The 22,776-nt window shown below is 41.0% G+C and overlaps 1 protein-coding gene across 1 annotated transcript in view; it reads left to right on the forward strand.

Annotated features, from left to right (window-relative positions):
• Positions 1-22,776, forward strand: part of LOC109930681 (xanthine dehydrogenase-like) — a 95,383-nt gene that overhangs the window by 48,182 nt on the left and 24,425 nt on the right. The window contains exons 12-17 of the mRNA XM_048593777.1: positions 5,113-5,342; positions 9,244-9,353; positions 10,556-10,660; positions 13,900-13,978; positions 18,994-19,108; positions 20,999-21,079. Coding sequence (XP_048449734.1) covers positions 5,113-5,342; positions 9,244-9,353; positions 10,556-10,660; positions 13,900-13,978; positions 18,994-19,108; positions 20,999-21,079 — 720 coding nt within the window. The remainder of the gene's footprint in view (positions 1-5,112; positions 5,343-9,243; positions 9,354-10,555; positions 10,661-13,899; positions 13,979-18,993; positions 19,109-20,998; positions 21,080-22,776) is intronic.

The following is a 22,776-nucleotide window of genomic DNA, read 5'->3' on the forward strand; positions in this document are numbered from 1 at the left end:
GCACAGGAATGGCCCTTTGGCCCACCAAGACTATGCTGACTGATGATGCCTTTCTAAACTGAAAACCTTTTGTCTCTATGTGATCTGTATCCATCTGTTCCCTGCCTATTCATATATCTGTCAAGATGCCTCTTAAACAATGCTATTATATCTGCCTCCACCACCTCCTCTGGCAGCATATTCCAGGCACTTACTACCTATTTGTAAATAAATTGCCTCTTATGTCTCCTTTAAACTTGGCCCCCTTTTATCTTAAACCTATGTCCCCTCATAATTGACATTTTCACCTTGGGAAAAAGACATTGACTATCCATTCAATCCATGCCTCTCACAATTTTGTAAACTTCTATCAGGTCACCCTTAACCTGTGCTATTCAAGTGAAAATGACCCGAGTTTGTTCAATCTGTCCCATAGCTAATGCCCTTCAAACCAGACAACATCTTGGTAAACCTTTTCTGTGCCCTCTCCAAAGTCTCCACATCCTTCTGGCAGTGTGGCAACCAAAACTGTACACAATATTCCAACGTGGTCTAACTAAAGTTCTGTAGAGCTGCGACTTGACTTGGCAATTTTCATACTTTATGCCCTGAGTGATGAAGTCGAGCATGCCATATGCCTCCTTGACTGCCTTATCCATTGTGTTGCCATTTTCAGGGAACTGTGGACCTGTATACCGAAATTCCTCTGTATGTTAGTGCTGCTAAGGGTTCTGCCACTTACTGTATATTTCCCTCCTGTGTGAGATCTCCCAAAATGCATCATTCTGACTTTTCTGGATAAACTCGGACCACCATTTTTCTGCCCATTTGTCAAGCCTGTCTATATCCTGCTGTAACCTCTGGCAATCCTTCTCACTATCTGCAGCTCCCCCAATTTTATATCATCCGCAAACTTACTAATCAAACCACCTACATTCTCTTCCAAATCACTTCCATATATTATAACACTGGGGAACAACAGTGGAACACAACTGGTCACAGATCTCCAGTCAGAAAAACACTTTTCCAACACCGCTCTCTTCCTTCCGTGACCAAGCCAGTTCACCTTAGGAGCTCACCGCTAATCCCATGTGACTTCACCTTTTGTATCACCCTGCCACGTGGAACCTTGTCAAAGGCCTTGCTAAAGTCCATGTGGACAACATCTACCAAATAACCTTTATCCATCATCTGCGTCATTTCCTCAAAAAAACCAGACAAAGCTATGCTGCCTCTCACTAATAAGTCCATATTTTTCTAAATGTGAGTAAGTTCATATACCTCCGAATGTTCTCCAGCAATTTTGCCTACAACTGAAGTAAGGCTGACAGGCCTGTAATTTCCCGGATTACCCCTGTTGCCCTTCTCAAACAAAGAAACAATGTTGGCTATTCCCCATTCCTCCAGGAACTCTCCTGTGACTATACAAGGGCTTTGTACAAGGCCCCAGAAACTTCCTCACCTGCCTCCCTCAGTCTTCTGGGATAGATCCTTTCATGTCCTGGGGCCTAACTCAATGCTTTTTAAAACACCCAACACTTTCTGTTTTTTTTGACATGTCCAATAGTTTCAACATGCTCTCCCGAGACTCACCATCCACCATGTCCTTTTCCTTTGTGAATACCGATGGAAAGTATTCATTAAGGACCTCACCCACTACCTCTGGCTCCACACATAAATTCCTTCCTTTGTCCTTACGTGGACTTACACGTTCCCTAGCTACCCTCTTGCTCCTTATATATATCTAAAGAAAGCTTTGGGATTTCTTTAATCCTGTTGGGTAAAGACATTTCATAGCCCTTTTTAGTCCTCTTAATTCCTCATTTGAGTTCTTTCCTGTTATCGTTGTATTCTTCAAGGGGTCTTTCTGTCTTCAGTTTCCTCCTTTTTCTTTTTGACTAAGCTCTCGATTTCTCCTGTCATCCACGGTTCCTGAGTCTTGCCATCCTTATCGTTCATTTTCATAAGAACATGCTGTTTCTGAACTCAAATCAACTGGCCTGTAAAAGATTCCCATCTGCCAAATGTGGCATCACCCTCAAATAGCTGCCTCCAATCTACATTCCCCAGTTCCTGTCTAAAGATTGTCATAGTTAGACTTCTCTTAATTTAGTACTTTCACCTGAGGAATACTTTTATCCTTATCCACAAGTAACCTAAAACTTAGAGAAATATAGTCACTGTTCCCAAAATACACCCTCACTGAAATTTTGATCACCTGGCTGGCTGAGTCCCCAATACCAGGTCTAGTATGGCCCCTTCCTTAGTTGGACTATTAGCATTTCAAAAAACTGTCTTAGCCACCTGACAAGTTCATCCCCATGCAAGCCCCAGGCACTAAGCAAGTCCCAGTTAATACAAGGAAAGTTAAAATCACACACCACAACAACCCTGTTGTTTTTATATTTTTCCATAATCTATCCACACATCTGTTCCTCTATCTCCCATTGGCTGTTGGGAGGCCTGTAGTGCAATCCCATCAAAGTGATTGCACCCTGCCTATTCCTGACCTCTATCCAAAAGGTCTTGCTGGATGAGCCCTCCAAGGTGTCCTCCCTCAGTACAACCATGATATTCTCCCTTACCAGTTACACAACTCCCCCGCCTCTTTAACATCTCCCTCTTATCTTGCCTGAAACATCTAAATCACGGAACGTTAAGCTGCCAGTCATGTCCCTCTCTCAACCAAGTCTCTGTAATAGCTACATCTTAGTTATATGTAATAATCCAAGTTCTAAGTTCATCTGCCTTACCTGTCATACTCCTCACATTAAAACAAATACACCTCAGACCGCCAGTCCTCGCCTGTTCTTCCTCTTAGTCTTAGTGGTCTTTGTTGCAGACTCCTCGGTCCCACTCCCCTTACACACTAGTTCAAATCCTCCCAAGTGACATTAGCAAACCTTCCTGCCAGAATATTGGTTCCCCCTCCAGTTTAGGTACAACCTGTCCTTCTTGTGCAGGGGTCCCACCTGCCCCAGAATATATCTCAATGATCCACACACCAGAAGCCCTCCCTCCTACACCAGCCCTTAGCAACATGCTTAATTGTTCTGTCTTCCTGTTCCTAGCCTCAATGGCAGATGGCAAAGGAAATAATCCCAAGACTGCAACCTAATCTTCTTGCTTTTCAGCTTCCTACCTAACTCCCTGAACTTTCTTTGCAGGATTTCTTCTCTGTTTCTGCCTATGTCATTGGTACCAATATGGACCACAGTATCTAGCTGCTCACCCTCCCTCTTGAGAATATCCTCTGCCAGCTCAGAGCCTGGTACCAGAGAGGCAACGCACCACTCTGAAGTCTTGCTAACAGCCACAGTAACTCCTGTCTGTGCCCCTGACTATGACAACTGCTCACTTACACTTCAATCCTCCCTCCTGTTCAATAGAGCCAGTCTCAGTGCTGCTGCTGCTTTCCCCTGAGAGGCCATCCCTCCCCAGCTTACTCCCAACAGTATCCAAAACGGTGAACCTGTTTGAGACGGGAATGATCGCAGGGTACTCCTGTACAGCCTGCCCACGCTTACTCATCTTCCTGATGGTCACCCAACTCTTCTCAGTCTGTGTAGCCCTCACTGGTGGGTGACCAGCTCACTGAATGTGTTATCAACCACATTCTTAGCCTCAGATGCTCCACAGTGAGTCCATTTGCAGCTTCAGCCACTCCATGCACCAAATCAGGAGCTGCAGCTGAACATAGTTCCAGCCTACGCAGCCAGAAAGAACACTGGGAATGTCCCTCATTTCCCACATATTGCAGGAAGAGCATTCCATGGGACTGAGTTCTTCTGCCATTGTGAACCTTATCAACTAAGTCAGCCTTATCAGCTACAGACAATAATCTAGAAACTGATTACACAACCTAATCCACTAGTCTCCAAACTCAGGCCTCTCACTCCCACTCTCAATTCTCACCAGACTGCACCTACAAAAAGGAAGTACGTTATCTCTCTCTAGGCACTACTCACTCAGTCTCTGATTCCTGAGCAGCCAAGCCTGTGTCACTTTTTGAGTCATGACGTCAGCTCCAGAGCTCCGACCCTAGATTCAGCTCCATGCTGCTGCTGTTGACCTCCAGATTCACTCTGTTGTTACTACTCTGACTGATCTCAACCAGGCTTCTTTCAAAGGCAAATTATTCTGTGCTGTATACAGCAGGGAATCACTGCGAACTGTTTAAAATGCCAAAATACATTTGTCAACCTCTTTCTAAAGACTGAAAATGAGCCTGAAGAATTTGATCAGTGAGCTTTTGTAGAATCCCTACAGTGTGGAAACAGGCCCTTCGGCCCAACATGTCCACGCCAACCTTCAGACCCATCCCCTCATCTACACATCCCTGAACACTATGGGCAATTTAGCATGGCCAAGTCACCTAGCCTGCACATCTTTGGACTGTGGGAGGAAACCAGAGCACCCGGACGAAAACCATGCAGACATGGGGAGAGTGTGCAAACTCCACACAGACAGTCGCTCGAGGGTGGAATTGAACCTGGGTCTCTGGTGCTGTGAGGCAGTAGTGCTAACCACTGAGCCACCTTGCCGCCCCCAGAAAGCTTGTGCAATCTTAACTAAATCCTATTGTGGTTCTGAACTGGAGCTTTCCGAGAGGATAATTCACAACCAATGAAGTTCAGAAAAAGCTTTTAGCTGTGTAAGTTTTATTCTCTAGAACGCTTTCCCTCAACTTCTGTACATTTCCAGGTTTTCAAATGTTTCCTCAAAACCAGTCTGTCCAACAAATCCTTAAATCTTTCATCATTTACTGCTTCACATCAGAAGTATTTTGGGACATCACTATTTTAACGATGTTATATGAATCTGTAATGCATTGAATGGTCAAAAGGAGACCTCAGTTGGATGAATTTTTCAAATGATAAACATTATCACTTCTTGATTTCCTTTTTCAACATCAATGATTGATAGCAGACCATAATTGTATTTCAAAGTTATATCTCACTCAAGAAGTTAATAAAAACATAGCTACAATAATTATTTTAACGTTGCTATTCAAAGTATGAATTCGAAGTTTGAGAATATTTTTTAACTACATAAAAAAGGAGTCGATCTGCAGTACTGCTTCACCAGCTACCACGATACATATGTGTTAATCATATCCATTTTCGTATTAAGATTCACAGCATCGTGCTCTGGAGGTGGTGGAAGTAGTGAAGGTCACCTACCAAGATCAAAAACCACCAATAGTGACCCTTGATGAAGCTATTGAGAAAAAATCCTTTTATCCATCACCTGGAAAGGGGTTACTTGTTGGAGATCCTGCAGGTGCTATTTCCGAATCTCCTTGCAAAATTGAAGGGGAAGTTAGAGCAGGTGAACAGTACCATTTCCACATGGAAACACAGGTAAAGAAAAAAGCTATTTATTGACAGAGAAATAATTGTTTAAATATTTAATGACAGTAAAAATTGCCCTATGGGTGAAATGTTTTTCCTCATATCTCCTAAATGTTCTGCCCCCTTATCGTAAATCTATCCCCCAGTCACTCATCCCTCCATCAAGGGGAGATGTTTCCTCCTGTCTACCCTGCCTATGCCCCTCATAATTTTATACATCTCAGTCACACCCCTCTCAATCTCCCCTGCTGTATGGAAAACAACCCCATTCTGTCCAATCTTTCTTCATAACTGAAACTCTGCAGCTCAGGCACCAGACTATTAAATCTCTTCTGCACCTTCTTCAGTGCTATTACTTCCCTTCAAAATCCACTCACCACTCATGCTAAATTTGCTGGTGACATAGTGGTTTGGATCTCAAACAATGACGAGACAGAGTACTGGAAAGAGAAAGAGAGAAAGCTTGGTAGCATGGTGTAAAGACAACTCTCTCCCTCAATGTCAGCAAAACAAAGGAGCTGGTCATCGACTTCACGAAGCAGGGTGGAGGACACGCCCTTGTCTGTATCAATGGTGCTGAGGTGGAGATCGTCAAGAGTGTCAAGTTCCTAGGAGTAAGTATCGCCAACAATCTGTCCTGCTCCATCCACATTGTCACTACAGTCATGAAAGCACACCTACACCTCTAGTTCATCAGAAGGCTTAGGCAATTCAGCATGTCCACAATGACTTTTGCCAATTTTTATGTACGCACCATAGAAAGCGTCCCATCTGGACACATCACAACTTGGTATGGAAACTGCTGTTCCCAAGACTGCAAGAAAATACAGAGTGTTTTGAACACAGGCCAGTTCATCACAAAAGCTAGCCTTCCATCCACTGACTCCATTTACACTTCCAGCTGCCTCAGAAAAGCAGCCAACATAATCAAAGAACCCTCCCATCCTGGTTATATCCTCTTCCACCCTCTTCCATTGGGCAGAAAATACAGACGTTTGAAAACACTTACCAATAGATTCAAGGACAGCTTCTTCCTTGCTGTTATCAGACTTCTGGATGGATCTTTTATTTATTGGAGCTGATCTTTCTCTACATCTTCTCCGTAGCTGTAGCACTATATTCTACATTCTGTTCTATTACCCTGATGTACTTGCGTAAGGTATGATTTGTCTCGTTAGCACACAAAACAATATTTTTCAATGTATCTTGATACATGTGACAATAATAAATCAAATCGAATCAAATCAATAATGTGGATTCCAGAATCCCATACAGTATTCCAGCTGTAGCCTAATCAATGTTTTATACAGTTCTTGTATAGCCTCCCTGCTCTTAAACTCAGTGCTTCAACTAATAAAGGCAAGTATACCATATGCATTCTTTATCCATCTGTTCTGATACATTAAAGAACTGGTGTACGTATGCACCAAGGTCCCTCTGATCCTCGATGCCTCTCAGGTTCCTACCTTTCATCATGTATTCCCTCACCTTGTTTGCCTGCCCATTATATCCACTGGTAAGCTAAGGCTACCCTACTCACTGTTTACCACCCCACCAATTTTTGTATCATTTGCGACCTTGCTGATCAATCTTTCTACATTCAAGTCTAAATCATTGCTATAAACCACAAACAGCAAGGGCCCTCAACAATGACCCCTGTGGGACCCCTTGGACACAGATGTCCAGTCAATAAAACGTCTCAACTAACTACTTCCTGTCACTCAGCCATTGTGAATCCAATTTTCCAAATTTCCTTGACTCCCATAGTTCTTTTTTGCTATGTTTCCTGTTTGGGGCCTTATTAAAAAGCTTGGTGAAGTCCAAGTAGACTACATCAAAAGCCTTGTCTTGAAAAATTCAATCAAGTTGGTCAGACATGATTCCCCCTCAACAAAACCATGCTGACTGTCCATGACTAATCCCTGCCTTTCCAAATGCAGATTTTTTTTTTTCCCTCAGAATTGCTTCTAGTTTTATGCCCACCACTGATTTTGGATTGACTGGTCTGTAGTTTCCTGGTTTGTCCCTTGCTCAGTTCTTGAATGACAATACCACAATGGCTGTCCTGCAGTCCATTTTCAGTTTTATTCTACCCTTCATGAGATCCCTTTCAATGCTGAGGCTTGACAAGTCAGATGTCAGTTGTGATCATGTGCACCCATTCCAATTGGTCAGGAAAGCCAGGAACAGGAACTGCCACAGAAAAGAAAAGCCCACTCCATGATCTTTTGGGTTCATAACTTCTGCTGGCTTCTCCATTTGTGAGCAGGTCCATATGTTAAAATTCAACCTCATTAATTCTATTGAATATGGAGGTAAAATTAGCTATTAGCAAGTGGTGAAGACAATTTTTTTTAAAAAGGTACGGTTTTGAGAGCAAACAAAATCTAACGAATTTAGTAATATCATAATTTACGTGTGTCTTAAGACATTTTGTCTTTGGCACTGATATACCAAACAAATTTCCTACAATAAGAAATTGTAATGAGACACACATCTCCAACACCTCTGGTGTGCTCCCTGGTCACCTTTTCCATGGTGTAAAGTGCTGGTGGGACAGATCCTTGCATACTTTCCATCAGCAACTTTGTAAACTTGCACAATTACAGTTTTCTGGCAACTGAGAATTCATATCCCATGGTAATCCATTATACTGAAGGTCATTGAAAATAATTTATAGGCAAACTGTAGAAAGAAAACTTTTGGTTAGCAAATACTGTGCTTATGAAGGGGTTATCACCATAGTTTTGTTTGTTATTTAATCATTTTTCAAATAATTGTTTTGCCAATTAGATGATTTATGTGCATCTGTAGATGGGATTATTTTTGTGCTTCGTGTCATTAAGTAAAGGGATATTCTATTTCCTTGGTGGCTTTGCAAAGCAAGGTTCATTTGTTCTACCCATCATCTACAAGATGGATTTACAAATAATTCAGGACAGAATTAAATAACTTGGGCAAATGAGGGTTAATTGGGTAAAACTAGTAAGGATTTGTTAAAGGAAAATCATGTTTAAGTAACTTGGCATTTTGATAATGTAATAGAAAAAATCATGTTTAAGTAACTTGGCATTTTGATAAAGTAATAGGGAAAGTAAATGAGTGCAATACAACTGATGTGGTGTGCATGGACTTCCAAAAGGCATCTGAAAAAGTGATGTACAACTGCCATGTGGACAGCGTGAGAGTCCAGTGAATAAAAGATGTAGTAGCAGCATGGTTTTGGAATTGACTGAGTGATTGCAGAGACCGGTAGTAAACAGTTATTTTTCAGTGGGGAAGAAGGTATGCATGCAAAAGTGAGGTTTTTCAGCGTCAGTGTTAGGATTTCTGTTCATCTTGATGTGTATTAATATTCTAGACATTCGTGTACATGGCACCATTTCAAAATCTGCTGGTATCATTGTGAACTGTGAGGATGATAGTTTTAAACTTCAGAAAGATAAAGACAGCTCAATAGAATGAAAGGACAAGTGGTAGATGAAATTTAAACCAGAAAAGAATGAGGGTGAAAACAAAGGGTACAGTTCCAAATTTGGGCACAGCATAAGGAATGAAACAAGTGGAATCAAATAATTCTTTTGTGTACTTTATGCCCTAATGGAACATTTTGGGGCAATTCATACGGTTCCTATGATAAAGGTAAAGTCAACATAGTCCTAAACGGCTACTCTCTCATTAGAGAGAGATGAAAGGTTGAGAAGTTGGCACCTTCATGATAACCTCATCTGGTGCAGGAATTGAACCCAGGCTGTTGGTGTCACTCTACACCTCAAACCAGTCATCCAGCTAACTGAAATAACTGACCTGATAGCTATTTCTTAAATTAAGATTGTATAATCTCAGAGATTTAGTTAGAAATAACTGTCAATGATTATATTTTGACTGTACTGTTTGTTTTTTTGGATAGATTTGTCGGTGTGTGCCTACTGAAGATGGTTTGGATGTTCAGGCAGCTAGCCAATGGTTGGACTTAGCACAACAAGCCATTGCCGGTGCCATTGGAATACCTGCCATGGAGTAAATAGACTTTTCTTTCTTATCACAATTGTGACTAACTCGCTGCGATAACTTTACAAACTGCATTAATAGTATTATTGAAATTGCAGAAGGGAAATTTCAACGTAAAACTGAGTTAGGTGTGGTATACTGTACTTAATGTTCCACGTCATACGTTAAACTGACAAAAACACTTCTAAGCAGAAAGTAAATAAAGAGATTGTGACCTGACCATCTCAGTTACCAGACTATCTTTGTCTTAAATCCACACTTCTATTACCATAAAGACATTCTAATGAAAATGGTAGATATGCCCACCAAAAATACCTATAACAATAAGCCGTCATTTTTATTTACTTTTGTATTTCTTTCACAAGTAACTTACTCCCCCCGCCAAAGGCTGTGATAACCGACCACAACCTCTGAATGACCTGAAATTCACAGCAGTTAAGAGAATGTTGCATATGAACATTTGTACATACATAGAAGCATACATACATGCTTACATACATAAGGATTTGCATACTTGTACATGACCATGCTTACAAAACTTATGAAACAGGAGCACAAGTAGACAGTTGGGCATTGATCTTGATCTTGAAGCTTGATTTATTTAGTTAATCACCAATGACAGGTGTATTTCACCAAAATCGTACTGTAAGGTGTGAGAATACTTGAACCTTGCTTGATTTTCATTAACCTCAAACAAGAACGTATAGAAATGTGTGAATTGAATTGGAGCTTTGCTCAGGTTTGTGGCAATGTGACTTTGTATGTATGACTGAAGGAAAAATATTACTGCTAATCAACAGTTAACTACGCCAGCAAGAGGCAGTGTTGTAACATCAGTAGAAAGTGGTGAACATACATAGCATAAAGAGATTGTGACCTGACCATCTCAGTTACCAGACTATCTTACCAGACTAACATACATAGCAGTTTTGCAGTTTGTGAGAATAAGAGACAAGTGAACATTTTGATATTTATTAGGCTGTGGCAAAGGACGCCAACCTGAAACATTAGCCTGTCTTGTGTCTTCACAGAATTGATGGACTGCTGTGTATTTGTTGTATGTTTTGTGATAGTTATATCAGATATCAAGCATTTGCAATTTTAACCTCTTAATGTACAACTTTGTATGTTAGTAGTTACCTTTTACTCCCGTATTATCTCAGAATAATGATGCAGTTTAATATCATGTAAAAATGTTTTTGTTTTCACAGTATTAACATCTCAGCTAAGCGTTTGGGAGGAGCTTATGGTGGTAAAGCTACACGGGCTAATTTAATAGCTTGTGGTGCAGCAGTGGCTGCATCAGTACTTCGCAGGTAGGATTCAGCTGAATACTGTGCACTGTTGACTTTTTCTGAATGTTGTCATTTAAAACTTGGCAGTATCAGAAACACCACATCCCATTCTCTTTATTCCATGTTTGTGTGCATAAATGAACAAATTGTATTAAAAGCAATGATCGATCAACTTAATCCAAAGAAAAAGGATAAGCAGAACATTAATAGGTGCATTCAAACATAGATTGGGGTTTTCATCTACTAAGTGAGGACAAATTGTTTCTACAAACATATGGTTTGGCCAGCAGAGGGCAAAAGAACCAGAGGGGAGATCAGATATTTTTATTGCAGCAAGTTATTGTGATCTGTGTTGCTTGAAAGGGTAAGGGTACAAGAATTAATAGTAACTTTCAAAGATATGTGCTTTAAAAATAAACATTTGCAAGGTAAGAGTGAAATTAATTGGATAATAAATTGGTCTTGAGAATCACTTTGTGGAGGCAACAAAGCCAAGATGGTAATTTTGGCAGCATTGTCATAGGGTGGGTCTTTGTCTCTTTGTACCTTCCTCATTGTGCCATGATCTTCTGAGGGCAGAATTGGCTGAAGTCCCAACAATATCCAATCAAATTGGATATAGTTAGCTTTCTACTGTCTTCACAACCTCCAGAAAGAAAAGATAAACAAAGCATCAGATCCTTCCTTCACAGTCCACCAGTGGAATAATTATCAGTCTAATTACAGAAACTCAATTCTCAAACATCTTAAATATTACATGTGGCTCAACTGATAGTTTGTCGAGCACCTAGAACAGCACAATTTGCATTTATTTGGCACATTTCAAAAACCAAGTCAAAAGCTTCGTCTGCATAGACTTGGAGCTGGCTTTTTCAGTCCCCATTGGGCAGGTTTTGGTAGAAGATCACGTAAGATAATGACAGGTGGCTAGTCCACTTCCCCGAAGTATAGTGTGTGAGTAAGGTGCCCACTAGCTTGCCCATTCTCAGGCCAATCACATTGGCCAGCAATGCACAAGGGTGGGATTCTGAGGGGCAGGAATCCCACACAGAGCTTGGTAAAGTTTGTCAGTGGATTAGTGCTGTGGACAGGCTTTTCTACATGGAGGGTAAGCAATTCACCACCTTCCTCCTATCTGTCGATTACCCAAATCCAACAGGAAGAGACAGCTGGTTGGTAGAGAGTGCAGGATACTTTGGCAGCCGGGACAGTGGTTGAGAGGAGGTTTTGGAAGGGCAGTGGAACAGGGAACCAAGTCTGGGACAGGACTGTCATTAACTTTAATGACTTTCCTCATGAGGCACGGAGTAGTGCTCCTGCTCTGACAAGCAATTGTGTGATGAACTCTTTGTAACCAATGAGGTAATAATGATAAACTTCACAACTGTGCAAGGATGTTGCCTTACAATTTTTTGAACTTGATGTATTGTACTTTAATTTAAAGGACTGTTATAAGACCAGATTAAAAATGAGTTGCATCATATTGATAACAAGAGTGCCTCACCCTCCAAAGACTAAATTACTGACAGCACCAAGATGATCCTGGAGGGCATGGACACCCAATGTTCCTTTTCGGTGCCATTCATTGTTTTCTTAATCTCCTTTACCTATCACACCCACATTTGACAAAAAGAGCAAAGCTATCATGGATTTGTGTGCCTCAAAGATAGCTGCCTTTCTGTTATCTCAAACTCTATCCTTGACAAACTGCAGCTTGTCAAAGTGTTGGTGACTGTATTTTGTCTTGCATAGTGCTTCTCCTTCCTTTTTGTTCTTGATCAGGTAATCTGCTTTGTCTTACTGAATACCAACTTTTTTAAACTCATCATCTTTCTCTTCAAATGTTGCATTAGCTTTACTTCATTCTATCTTGACAACCTCTTCTAATCTTATACACCCCCTCACACCTTTGCTCCACTCATTTTTATGTGATCACCCTTCCTTTTGCCCAAACATTGAAATATTCAGCTGCTTCTACCCCACTGTCTGAAATTCCATCCTCACTTTATATTTCTGATCTCTATTAAAACTGTAACCCTCCGTTTCAATCAAGCTTACAGTCACCGCCTAATGATAACTAATGTTCAACATCTAGGGAAGATGGGTGACATCGTGGTAATGGCAGTAGATTAGTAATCCAGAACCCCAGGCTAATGTTCTGAGAACATGTAAAAACCGAAAGAACTGCGGATGCTGTAAATCAGGACCAAAAACAGAAGTTGCTGGAAAAGCTCGGCAGGACTGCAAAGATGAAGTTTAGAAAAATTTGTAATTTTTCAAATTTTTTCTTCGCTGATGATGCTCATCCTGCTGAGCTTTTCCAGCAACTTCTGTTTTTGTTTCTGAGAACGTGTTTGAATTTCACCAAACTCCTCCGAAAGCACCTCACAAACCCATGACCTTTACCACCTAGTAAAGGAAGGGCAGCAAGTGCATGGGAACACCTCTGCCTACAAGTTTCTTTCCAGGCTGAACACCGTCTGGACTTGGAGTTTATATTGCCACTTAATCCCGGCTATTGCCCCTCCATATACTATCCAACCATGTGGCTATATTGCCAGTTGTTCACTGTCACTGGGTCAAAATTCTGGAGCCCCTTTCCTCACAGCACTATCGGTGTACCTACGCCTGAAGGCCTGCTGCAGTTTGAGAAAGCAGATCATCAGCATCTCCTCCAGGGCAATTTGATATGACCACAAAAGGCTAGCCTAGCCAGCCATGAGCACATTCCATGAACAAGTTTTTTAAAAAACCCTCAGGAAAATGTAACTTGGCTGGTAATTGGCCTTAATGAAAGATGAACCCAGCTTTTTGTTGAAATAATTTCTGATAAACATGACCAATTGGGAAATATCTAGTAAAGAACATAGAAGTGTAGATTTTAACAATAACATAGCATGAAGGTAATAGAATCATTTGAGTAAAGCCATAAGAAAAAGAGGTGATCGCGGGAAGTGATGTTTTCTTTACTGATGAGATCAGTGATTCATTACCAATGCAAAACAGCTAGCAAGGAATGGATAGTGGAATTGGATAATTAGTCCAAAGTTGCCTTTTATTAGCTTTGGGAATAGGGGAAATATTTTTGTCACGTAAACAGAAATTGTAGCTGTGCTTTTGGTTATTGATGGCTGCCTCATACTATTGATCCAGCCAAGTGAGCTAACCAGTTCGTCTCTAAGGTATACTGAAGTGTTAGTTTTCATTATTCAGACTTCCTTTTTCGTGTTTTTTTAATGTGATCATATTGTTCCTTACAGACCTGTTCGATGCATAATGGACCTGAGTACCAACATGAAAGCAGTTGGCAAACGTCATAGTTACATTTTCAAATACAAGGTCAGAGTTCAAAAATCATAGAAAGCTTTTCCTTGTACCAACTTTGCCATCAACCAGATTAACCTAATGATGTGTACAAACAGCTGATGAAAAGAGGAGGCGATGGCCTAGTCGTAGACTATCAATCCAGAGAATGAGGTAATGTTCGGGGGACCTGGGTTCGAATCCTGCCATGGCAGATGATGGAATTTGAATTCCATAAGCAAATAAATTTGGAATTAAGAGTTGAATAATGACCATGAAACATTGTTCATTGTTAGGAAAAATCTACCTGGTTCACTAATATTCTTTAGGGAAGGAAATCTGCCATCCTTACTTGTCTGGCCTACATGTAACTCCATACCCACAGCAATATGGTTGATGCCTAAGAATTAAGGATAGGCAATAAATGCTGGCCTAGCCAGCAATGCCCACCCGTGAATGATTTTTTCAAAAAAAGTATGTGTTGAAGTGTTACATCAGTGTTGGAAGGAATCATGTTTAACTTTTTCAGATATGTATTTCTCCAATGAAATAGTTGAGACAAATAACAACATTGCAGTTTAGTTAAGAGAAGAGAAGTCACTCACAGCGTGGAAAGTAAGACTATAAATGGAGTGGAGGTGCAGAGGAAATGAGAGCACAAATTACAACAAAAGCTATAACAAATGTAAACCAAGCTTATCAGTTTATTTCTAGAGTTGAAAAGGAGACAGTTTGTAACAAAAACAAAAATCTGGAAAAGCTGAGCAGATCAGGCAGCATCAGCGGAGAGAGAAATAGAGTTAACATTTTGGGTCCAAAGGCCCTTCTTCAGAACTCTTAGAAAAGTTGTGCTCAGATTGTAACTAGCCTATGTTCGACCTTACTTAAAGTACACTTAGGGCACCATGTTGTAATATAGATATAAAGGCACTGGAGTAGATGTACAAGGATAAAAGCAGATGCGAAGGTTGATGGAACTTTGCCAGTCTAACCTTGAAACCCCTTCTCAAGATCCAATTCATCATGGGCCACCTCAACAGCTGTTCCCTTTCTGGCTGATCAAAACCGCCCCCACCCTTCCTGGATAGAGGGATGGACTCCCAAAACTGCCCTCTAGTCTTACAGCTTCACCGAGTTGGAACTGTCATTTGTTTTAATCCTTAGCTCTTGCTCAGTTGCATAATTGGCATATGGCTTTTTGTCCCACACTTTCCAGAAATCCTGACTCCAGCACTTACAAATTTGAAGTTTTAGGAGTTGGTAGGCATTTACCAGCACAGAGATATCTAACAGTTCTTCACTTCTCATTGAGTCTCATTCATAGTACTCATGTAATTCAATTGCCTTCCCAATAGCACAAACTAAAAGCAAGTCTATAACATGGAGTCTGCTTCTGTCTTTCTCTGTCTCTGTTTCACTCTCTCTCTCACTCTCTCTCTCTCTCACACACACACACACAAGTACCTGCAGAGTTTGCAAATTGCCTATAATCTTTGAACTTCTCTTTGAATTGTATTGAGGGGCCTATTGAAAACTTTGCAATTAGCTCCACCCTAATTTGTAGATTGAACTGCATGCAACTAATATGTTTTCAAACAGCCAAATGTAACATCCCATTGGAATGGAGTGTACCCTGAATGTTACGTTCTTACAGAATGCTGGCTTCTAATGGCCTAATTTTTCTATTCTCTTTGGCATTCCTACCTTTAAATACCACCCCATAATCTTAACCTTTGAATTGTTAGGGCTAACGGAAAGATTCTTGGCAGTGTGGAGGAGCAGAGGGATCTAGGGGTTCATGTCCACAGTTCCCTAAAGCTGCCACCCAGGTGGATAGAGGTGTTAAGAAGGCGTATGGTGTGTTAGCTTTCATTAATAGAGGGATTGAGTTCAAGAGCTGTGAAGTTATGCTCCAGCTATACAAAAGCCTGGTTCGGCCACATCTGGAGTATTGTGTCCAGTTCTGGTCGCCTCATTACAGCAAAGATGTGGAAGCGTTGGAAAAGGTGCAGAGGAGATTTACCAGGATGTTGTCTGGAATGGAAGGAAGGTCTTACGAGGAAAGGTTGAGAGAGCTAGGGCTTTTCTTTTTAGAACGATGAAGGATGAGAGATGACTTGATAGAGGTATGCAAAATGATCAGAGGTATAGATAGAGTGGACAGCCAGAGACTTTTTTCCTAGGGTGGAGGTAGCTATTAATAGGGGGCATAGTTTTAAAGTGAGTGGAGGTAGATATAGGGGGAGACGTCAGAGGTAGGTTCTTTACTCAGAGAGTGGTAGGGGCGTGGAATGCATTGCCGGAGAGGGTAGTGGAGTTGGCCTCATTAGGGGCATTTAAGCGCCTATTAGATAGGCATATAGATGATAGTATAAGGTAGGGGTGGAGGTTAGATAGACCTTAGGATTAGGGTAAATGTTCGGCACAACATCGTGGGCCTAAGGGCCTGTACTGTGCTGTACTGTTCTATATGCAGGATGGGACTACCTTTCAGAAATTCAAAATCTCAATCTTGGTAATAATATTAAAGAATATTGAGTTCCCCTCTCATTCTTCTTTTATCAGGTTTCTTTTTGCATTAGTTATCTATGCCTCCAAATGCAGCATCACTAAAAGTATATGTCACATAGGAACTGGAATCAGCTATTCAGCCCATCAACCCTGCTTTGCAATTTAATATGATCCTGGCTGATTTGACACTTCAATGCCTTTTATCCACTCTATCCCCATAACCTCGTATGCCTTTGGTAATTACCTTAAATATACTCAAAGACTGAGCTTCCACAACCCACTGTCCACAACCCTAATGTTCACAATCCTCTGAGTGGGAAAAAAAGACTCCTTCTCTCAGATCTCAGTGGCATCCCCCTTATTTTTAAATTGTGCTGTTTCTAGACACTTCGACCAGGGGTAACATCTTACATGCATTTACCCTGTCTCTTCTTTTAAACATTTTGTAAGTTTCAATGAGATCACCTCCCATTCTTCAAAATTCTAGGGAATACAGAACCAGTTTGCCCAATATCTTTTCATTAAAAAGTCCCTCCATCCCGGGAACAAGTGTAGTATACCTTTGTTGCACTCCGTCTATGGCAATAATATCTTTCCTGAGGTAAGGAAACAAACCGCACACAGTACTCCAGGTCTGATCTTATCAAGTTCCCAAACAAAAGAAGCAAGTGTTCTCTACTCCTATACTTAAATCTTGTTGCAATAAAGGCGAACATTTTATTTTAGAAAAGAAGAACTGTGGATATTGGAAATCAGAAATTGCTGAGAAAATTTGTGGGGAGATGTTCTGAAGATGGGTCACTAAACCTGAAGCGTTCACTGTGCTTTCTCTCCACAGTTGCTGCCAGACATGTTGTGTTTTTCCAGTAATTTCTGTTTTTAACACTTCATTAGCATTCCTAATAGCTTGCTGCACCTGCATATTAGCCTTCAGTGACTTATTGACAAGGACACCATGTCCCTTTGCACATCTCAATTTCTAACCTCTTAATATTTAAGAAATACTCTGCAGATTTGTTTCTGTTACCAAAGTGGATAACCTCACATTGTTTCACATATTCCATCAGCCATGTTCTTGCCTAATCATGAAGCCTGTCCAAATCCTCCTGAAGTCATTCTACACAGTCTCACTAAGCCATGTATCATCTGCAAGTTTGGAAATATTACATTTGATCCCCACCTCTAAATTATTGATAAATATTGTGAGCAGCTGGGACCAACTTTTGATCCTTGTGATACCCCACTAGTCACAGCTTTTATTTGTACTGTCTGTTTTCTGCCTGTTAGTGATTCTTATTCTGTGCCAGTACATTACCTCTGATCCCATGTGTTTTAATGTTACCAAACAACCTTCTGTGGGGGACTTTATCAGTGGCTTCTGAAAATAGAAATATTCTACATCTATCGGCTTGTCTTTAACAGCTTTGTGAGTCATATGTTCAAAAAAACTCCAACAAGTTTATCAAATATGATTAAGAGATAGTAAGAACTGCCAATGCTGGAGTCAGAAATAACACAGTGTGGAGCTGGAGGAACACAGCAGGCCAGGCAGCATCGGAGGAATGGGAAAGTTAACGTTTCGGATCGGGACCCTTCTTCAGAAATTTCTACTCCTCTGATGCTGCCTAGCCTGCTGTGTTCCTCCTGCTTTACACTGCGTGTTTCCTCATCAAATATGATTTCCCATTTGCAGATCCATGCTCACTGTGCCCAATCAGATTATTATCATTCAAATATGTTTTGTCTCATCCTATATTAAATACTGTTTTCAAATACTGATGAAAGACTTACAGGTCAAATTGTGGTCACTCGTCCTTAAACGTTCTTTTGCAACAAAATTGTTGACTAGCCCTTTTTCATTGCATAGTACTGGATCTAAAATTTCATAGAATCGTTACAATGTGATGGAGGTCATTCAGCCCGTTGAGTCTGCACCAACACTCCAAAGAGCATCCTAGCTAAACCCCTGTAACCCCACATTTCCCATGGCTAATCCACCTAGCCTGCACATCCCTGGACACTACGTGGCAATTTAGCATGGCCAGTCCACCTTACCTGCACATCTTTGGACTGTGGGAGGAAACCGGAGCACCTGACAGAAACCCGTGCAGACACTGGGAGAACATGCAAACTCCACACAGGCAGTCACCTAAGGCACTGTGAGGCAACAGTGCTAACCACTGAGCCACCATGTTGCCCTTATATAGCATGTCTTCAAGTTGGGTCCTCAAGTTCAAAGTAATTTCTTTCTACTATTAGTCATATCTTCAGCTATATATGCCAATGTTTTGTTCATTCTCTCCATTGCTTATAAACACTGAATCTGTGGTTTTGTGGCCCATTTAACAAAATTTTTATATTTTTTCCAGATCTGTTTGTATAATGATCTAAAAAATGTAATCATTAATTAGCTGATGCACTGTTGAGGTCCATAACTGGGCACATCTTGCTAAGTAGCCATGTAATCCATTCAGGCAGCTGTGAATCTGTCATAACAAATGGTGCTTTTAACAAAGGAGAATATTTCCATTGTTTTCCAGGTGGGATTTAATGAAGATGGTAAACTGAATGGTATTATCATTACTTACTACTCTGACAATGGATGTAGCCCGAATGACAATGAGGTTGGAGAATCCCTTGTATTTTCTGATAATGGTAAAGTATCTCATCTAGGAATGCAGTGTCATCACATGATCAACTTTTCAGGCTTGAACTGCAGCTGTTGACTTCTTGAATATCTTAATCTGCAAGTAAAAGCTCAGTTTTTTAAACAGCTAAACATGCCATCTAGTTCATCTGCAAGGTGAATAATTAGAGTATAATAATAAAGCTAATTAGAAATGTCAAAACAGATCGAATTTGTCTTAAGAATATAAATAGTATTTAAATATAATGAATATAATTAAATTTTTTTTTAAAGTGTTAAAATTGTAACATAGTGGGCCTGTAGAAAATGAGTTTGAAATATTAATAATGGAAAATAAAGAGATGTTAGTCAAATTAACCAAGTCCTTTGCAATGGTCTTCACTGTAGATGATACCAGTAAGATTCCATAAGAGTGATACATCAGGAATGGAGGAACTCCGGAAAGTTATCAGACAGCTACAGAATAAATTGTTGGAGTTTTAGGCTGATAAGTGCTTGGACCTAATGGAGTTTATCCTAGGGCCACAAAAGAATTGGCTAGTGAGATAGTTGATGCATTAATTTTTAGTTTTGAAAACCCCTTTGGTTCAGGGAGGATTCCATTACATTGGAAGATAGCAAATTAAACTATTTTATTCAAAGATAAGGAAGACAGAAAGCACCATACAATAGGCCAGTTAGCTTAACATCTGTCATAGGCCCAAAGGCATGTGTTCTAGGTCCAACCATCTTCAGCTTCCTTGACATTCAATGACGTTACCATCACTCTGTCCTCCACTATCGATATCTTGAGGGTTACCATTAACCAGAAACTTAATAGAATGGCCATATGAATATCGCAACTACAAGAACAGGTTGGAGGCTAGGAATCTTATAGCAAGTATTTCACCTCCTGACTTTGCAAAGCTTCAGAACTGTGATAGATTCTCTACCCTTGCCTGGATGAACACAGCTCCAACAATATTCAAGCTTGACACCATCCTGGACAAATCAGCCCACTGGATTGGCAATCAGGGGTTGCCATTTAAAACAGATGCACTGCCCCCATTTTTATTTTCTCTCAGAGAGGGTTGTGAAGCTTTGGAACTCCCATCTTGAAAAGGTGGCGGAAGCAGTGTCTTTAACTATTTTTAAGGTAGAGCATATTATGGCCTTGTTAAACACAGGGGTAAATAGGTATCAAGGGAGGCTTGGGATGCAGATTTGAGGTTACAATCAGATCTTATTGAATGATGGATCAGGCCTGATGGGCTGAATGGCCTACTTCTGCTCTTCCTTCGTACGTTCACATATGATGAATAGACTAAGGTTGAATAGAACCAATGATAAATAACATTCTATTGATAAAAATGGATCTTTATTAATGAAGATCTAAAGATAATTGACAAGTCCTCCAAACAGAAATCCATTTCCACTCACTGTTAAATTCTGGCGTTGAAGTGGTATTCGACAGTGCGGACATTGTACGTGGTGACACATTTAAATGAGCTTCTCTACATTTGTAGTTAAGAATTAAGTAATCTACGAAAATTCCCCATTGATTCAGTCATTTCAAGCTTTGCTATGTCCATAATTAGAAACAAAATAAGCCTGCCATTAGCCCTTAAATTATCAAAGACATTTTAAAGACAACAAGAAGTTATTGTTAAGAGATAGTAAGAACCGTCGATGCTGGAGTCAGAGATAACACAGTGTGGAGCTGGAGGAACAAAGCAGGCCAGGAAGCATCAGAGGAGCAGGAAAGCTGACGTTTAGGGTCAGGACCCTTGGTCTGCTGTGTTCCTGCAGCTCCACACTATGTTATCTAAGAAGTTATTGTTGTCAGGATTCTATGTGGCTATTACTCTATTTTTCCTCCTCTCAGATCCACGGCCTGACTCCTTGTTTTCGTTTTGCAGTATACAAGTGTAAGAACTGGCAGCTGATCCCTGTCGCACTTAAGACAAACCGTGCAGCTCACACATGGTGCAGATCTCCAGGTAATCTCCAGAAAACTGCTTTATTTCTGTTTATGTTACTGAATGGGATTGGTTAGCTGAGTTGACTGGATGGCTGGTGTGTGATGCAGAGTCACACCCAAAGCACGGCTTCAATTCCTACACCGGTTGATGTTCTCATGAAAGACCCTCCTCCTCAACCTCTCGCCTCGCCTGTGGTGTGGTGACCCTCAAAGTAAACCAGTCTGTCTCTCCCTCTCTCTGTCTAATGAAGGAGCAGCCCTATGGTGTGGTAAGACTATAGGGACCTTCCCTTTACTGAATGGGTTAAAGACCCACAAACTATGTGTTAAAGAAAGCAGCTCACTGAGGTCACAGTATCAGTTACACCGTGGCCCAGACATTCCGAAGTGTGGGAATCGAAGTCAGATTGCCACTTTGTTTTTACTTCTTTCCCTTCGAGGACTAAGCTCCAGATTTCTGACCAGCAGGTCTAATCCTAGCTTTCTCAGAAGCATACCTGGAATCAAACTCTTGCCTTTTAGTGTGCGATACTCTGGAGGGGTTTGGGGGGGAATTGTTAAAACGTGCCCCCTTTCTCACAGCAACACATGCAATATTCTGTGCCTTAAATCCCAGCAGTACAGCCAGCCACGCATATTTGTAAGTGTGGGGTTGGGGGTGCAGTTGAACATAAAAACATAAGAAATAGGAGCAGGAGTAGGCCATCTGGCCCCTCGAGCCTGCTCCGCCATTCAATAAGATCATGGCTGATCTTTTTCGTGGACTCAGCTCCACTTACGCGCTCGCTCACTGTAACCCTTAAGGGGTTGGGTAAGGAGTTAGAGTGCCTGGTAAGTAATGTCATGCTTAGGGTAAATTGGGAGCCACCACATCAAGTAACATGAAGGGAGGGTATCAGGTCCTGGCTGGGGCAAGTTGCAGGAGTGGAACTGGGTTGGGGGGGGCAGTTGGATGGAGAGGATTCAGGTGCTGCAGGGATTGGAATTGGAATGTTCTTGCTTTGGGCGTGTCTGGTTAGGGGAAATGGTTGTTGTCTATCAGGTGGGGAATGTGTAAAGGGGTGGAGTAGATGTAGTTTGGTGATTGTCAGTGTGTAGGGGGATGAGGCTGTTCAGCTTACCAGCTACCCAGGAGTTACGGTAGGTTTTTGAGCCTGTAACTTTTTCTGAGTAACTATTAGCTCAACTAAAATGGAACCTTCCAAGTTCTCCAACCTAAATGGATGCTTGCAGGGGGTTCCAGGCACAGAGAAATCGTGAACTGGGATTCTCAATTTCCCAGGAAGTTCCCACAGCTACATCGAGGATCCATATGGTACCAACGTGTAAATCGATTTGCGTTGCTCCGATGACAATCTAGTGCTCAGAATATCTAAGCAATAAGTGGAAATCTGAACGATAATCACTTTGTCACTGAGAGAAATGGAAAGTCTGAATCAAAATCCAGAGCAAATATGCATTTGTGGTCCTTTTCAGATTGCCCCATTGTGGGCAGTAAGTGATGTAACATAGGGCTACTTGAATAGGGGAGAACAAAAACAAATTGTAAGAAATGATGTAAACTGACCTGTAATTTCTGACTAATGCAACCAGCAAAATCTTTGGGAAAAATTTCCGCTCGGTATTGTCCTGCATCACCCAAGGTGAAGCATATTCTCAACTGCAGTTAATGAATGTGGGATAAGGTTCTGCTGAAGGCAACATTGATTTCAAGGG

The sequence above is a fragment of the Rhincodon typus genome, chromosome 3 (genome assembly GCF_021869965.1).
Source record: "Rhincodon typus isolate 14 chromosome 3, sRhiTyp1.1, whole genome shotgun sequence".
In the NCBI taxonomy this organism is placed as follows: domain Eukaryota; kingdom Metazoa; phylum Chordata; class Chondrichthyes; order Orectolobiformes; family Rhincodontidae; genus Rhincodon; species Rhincodon typus.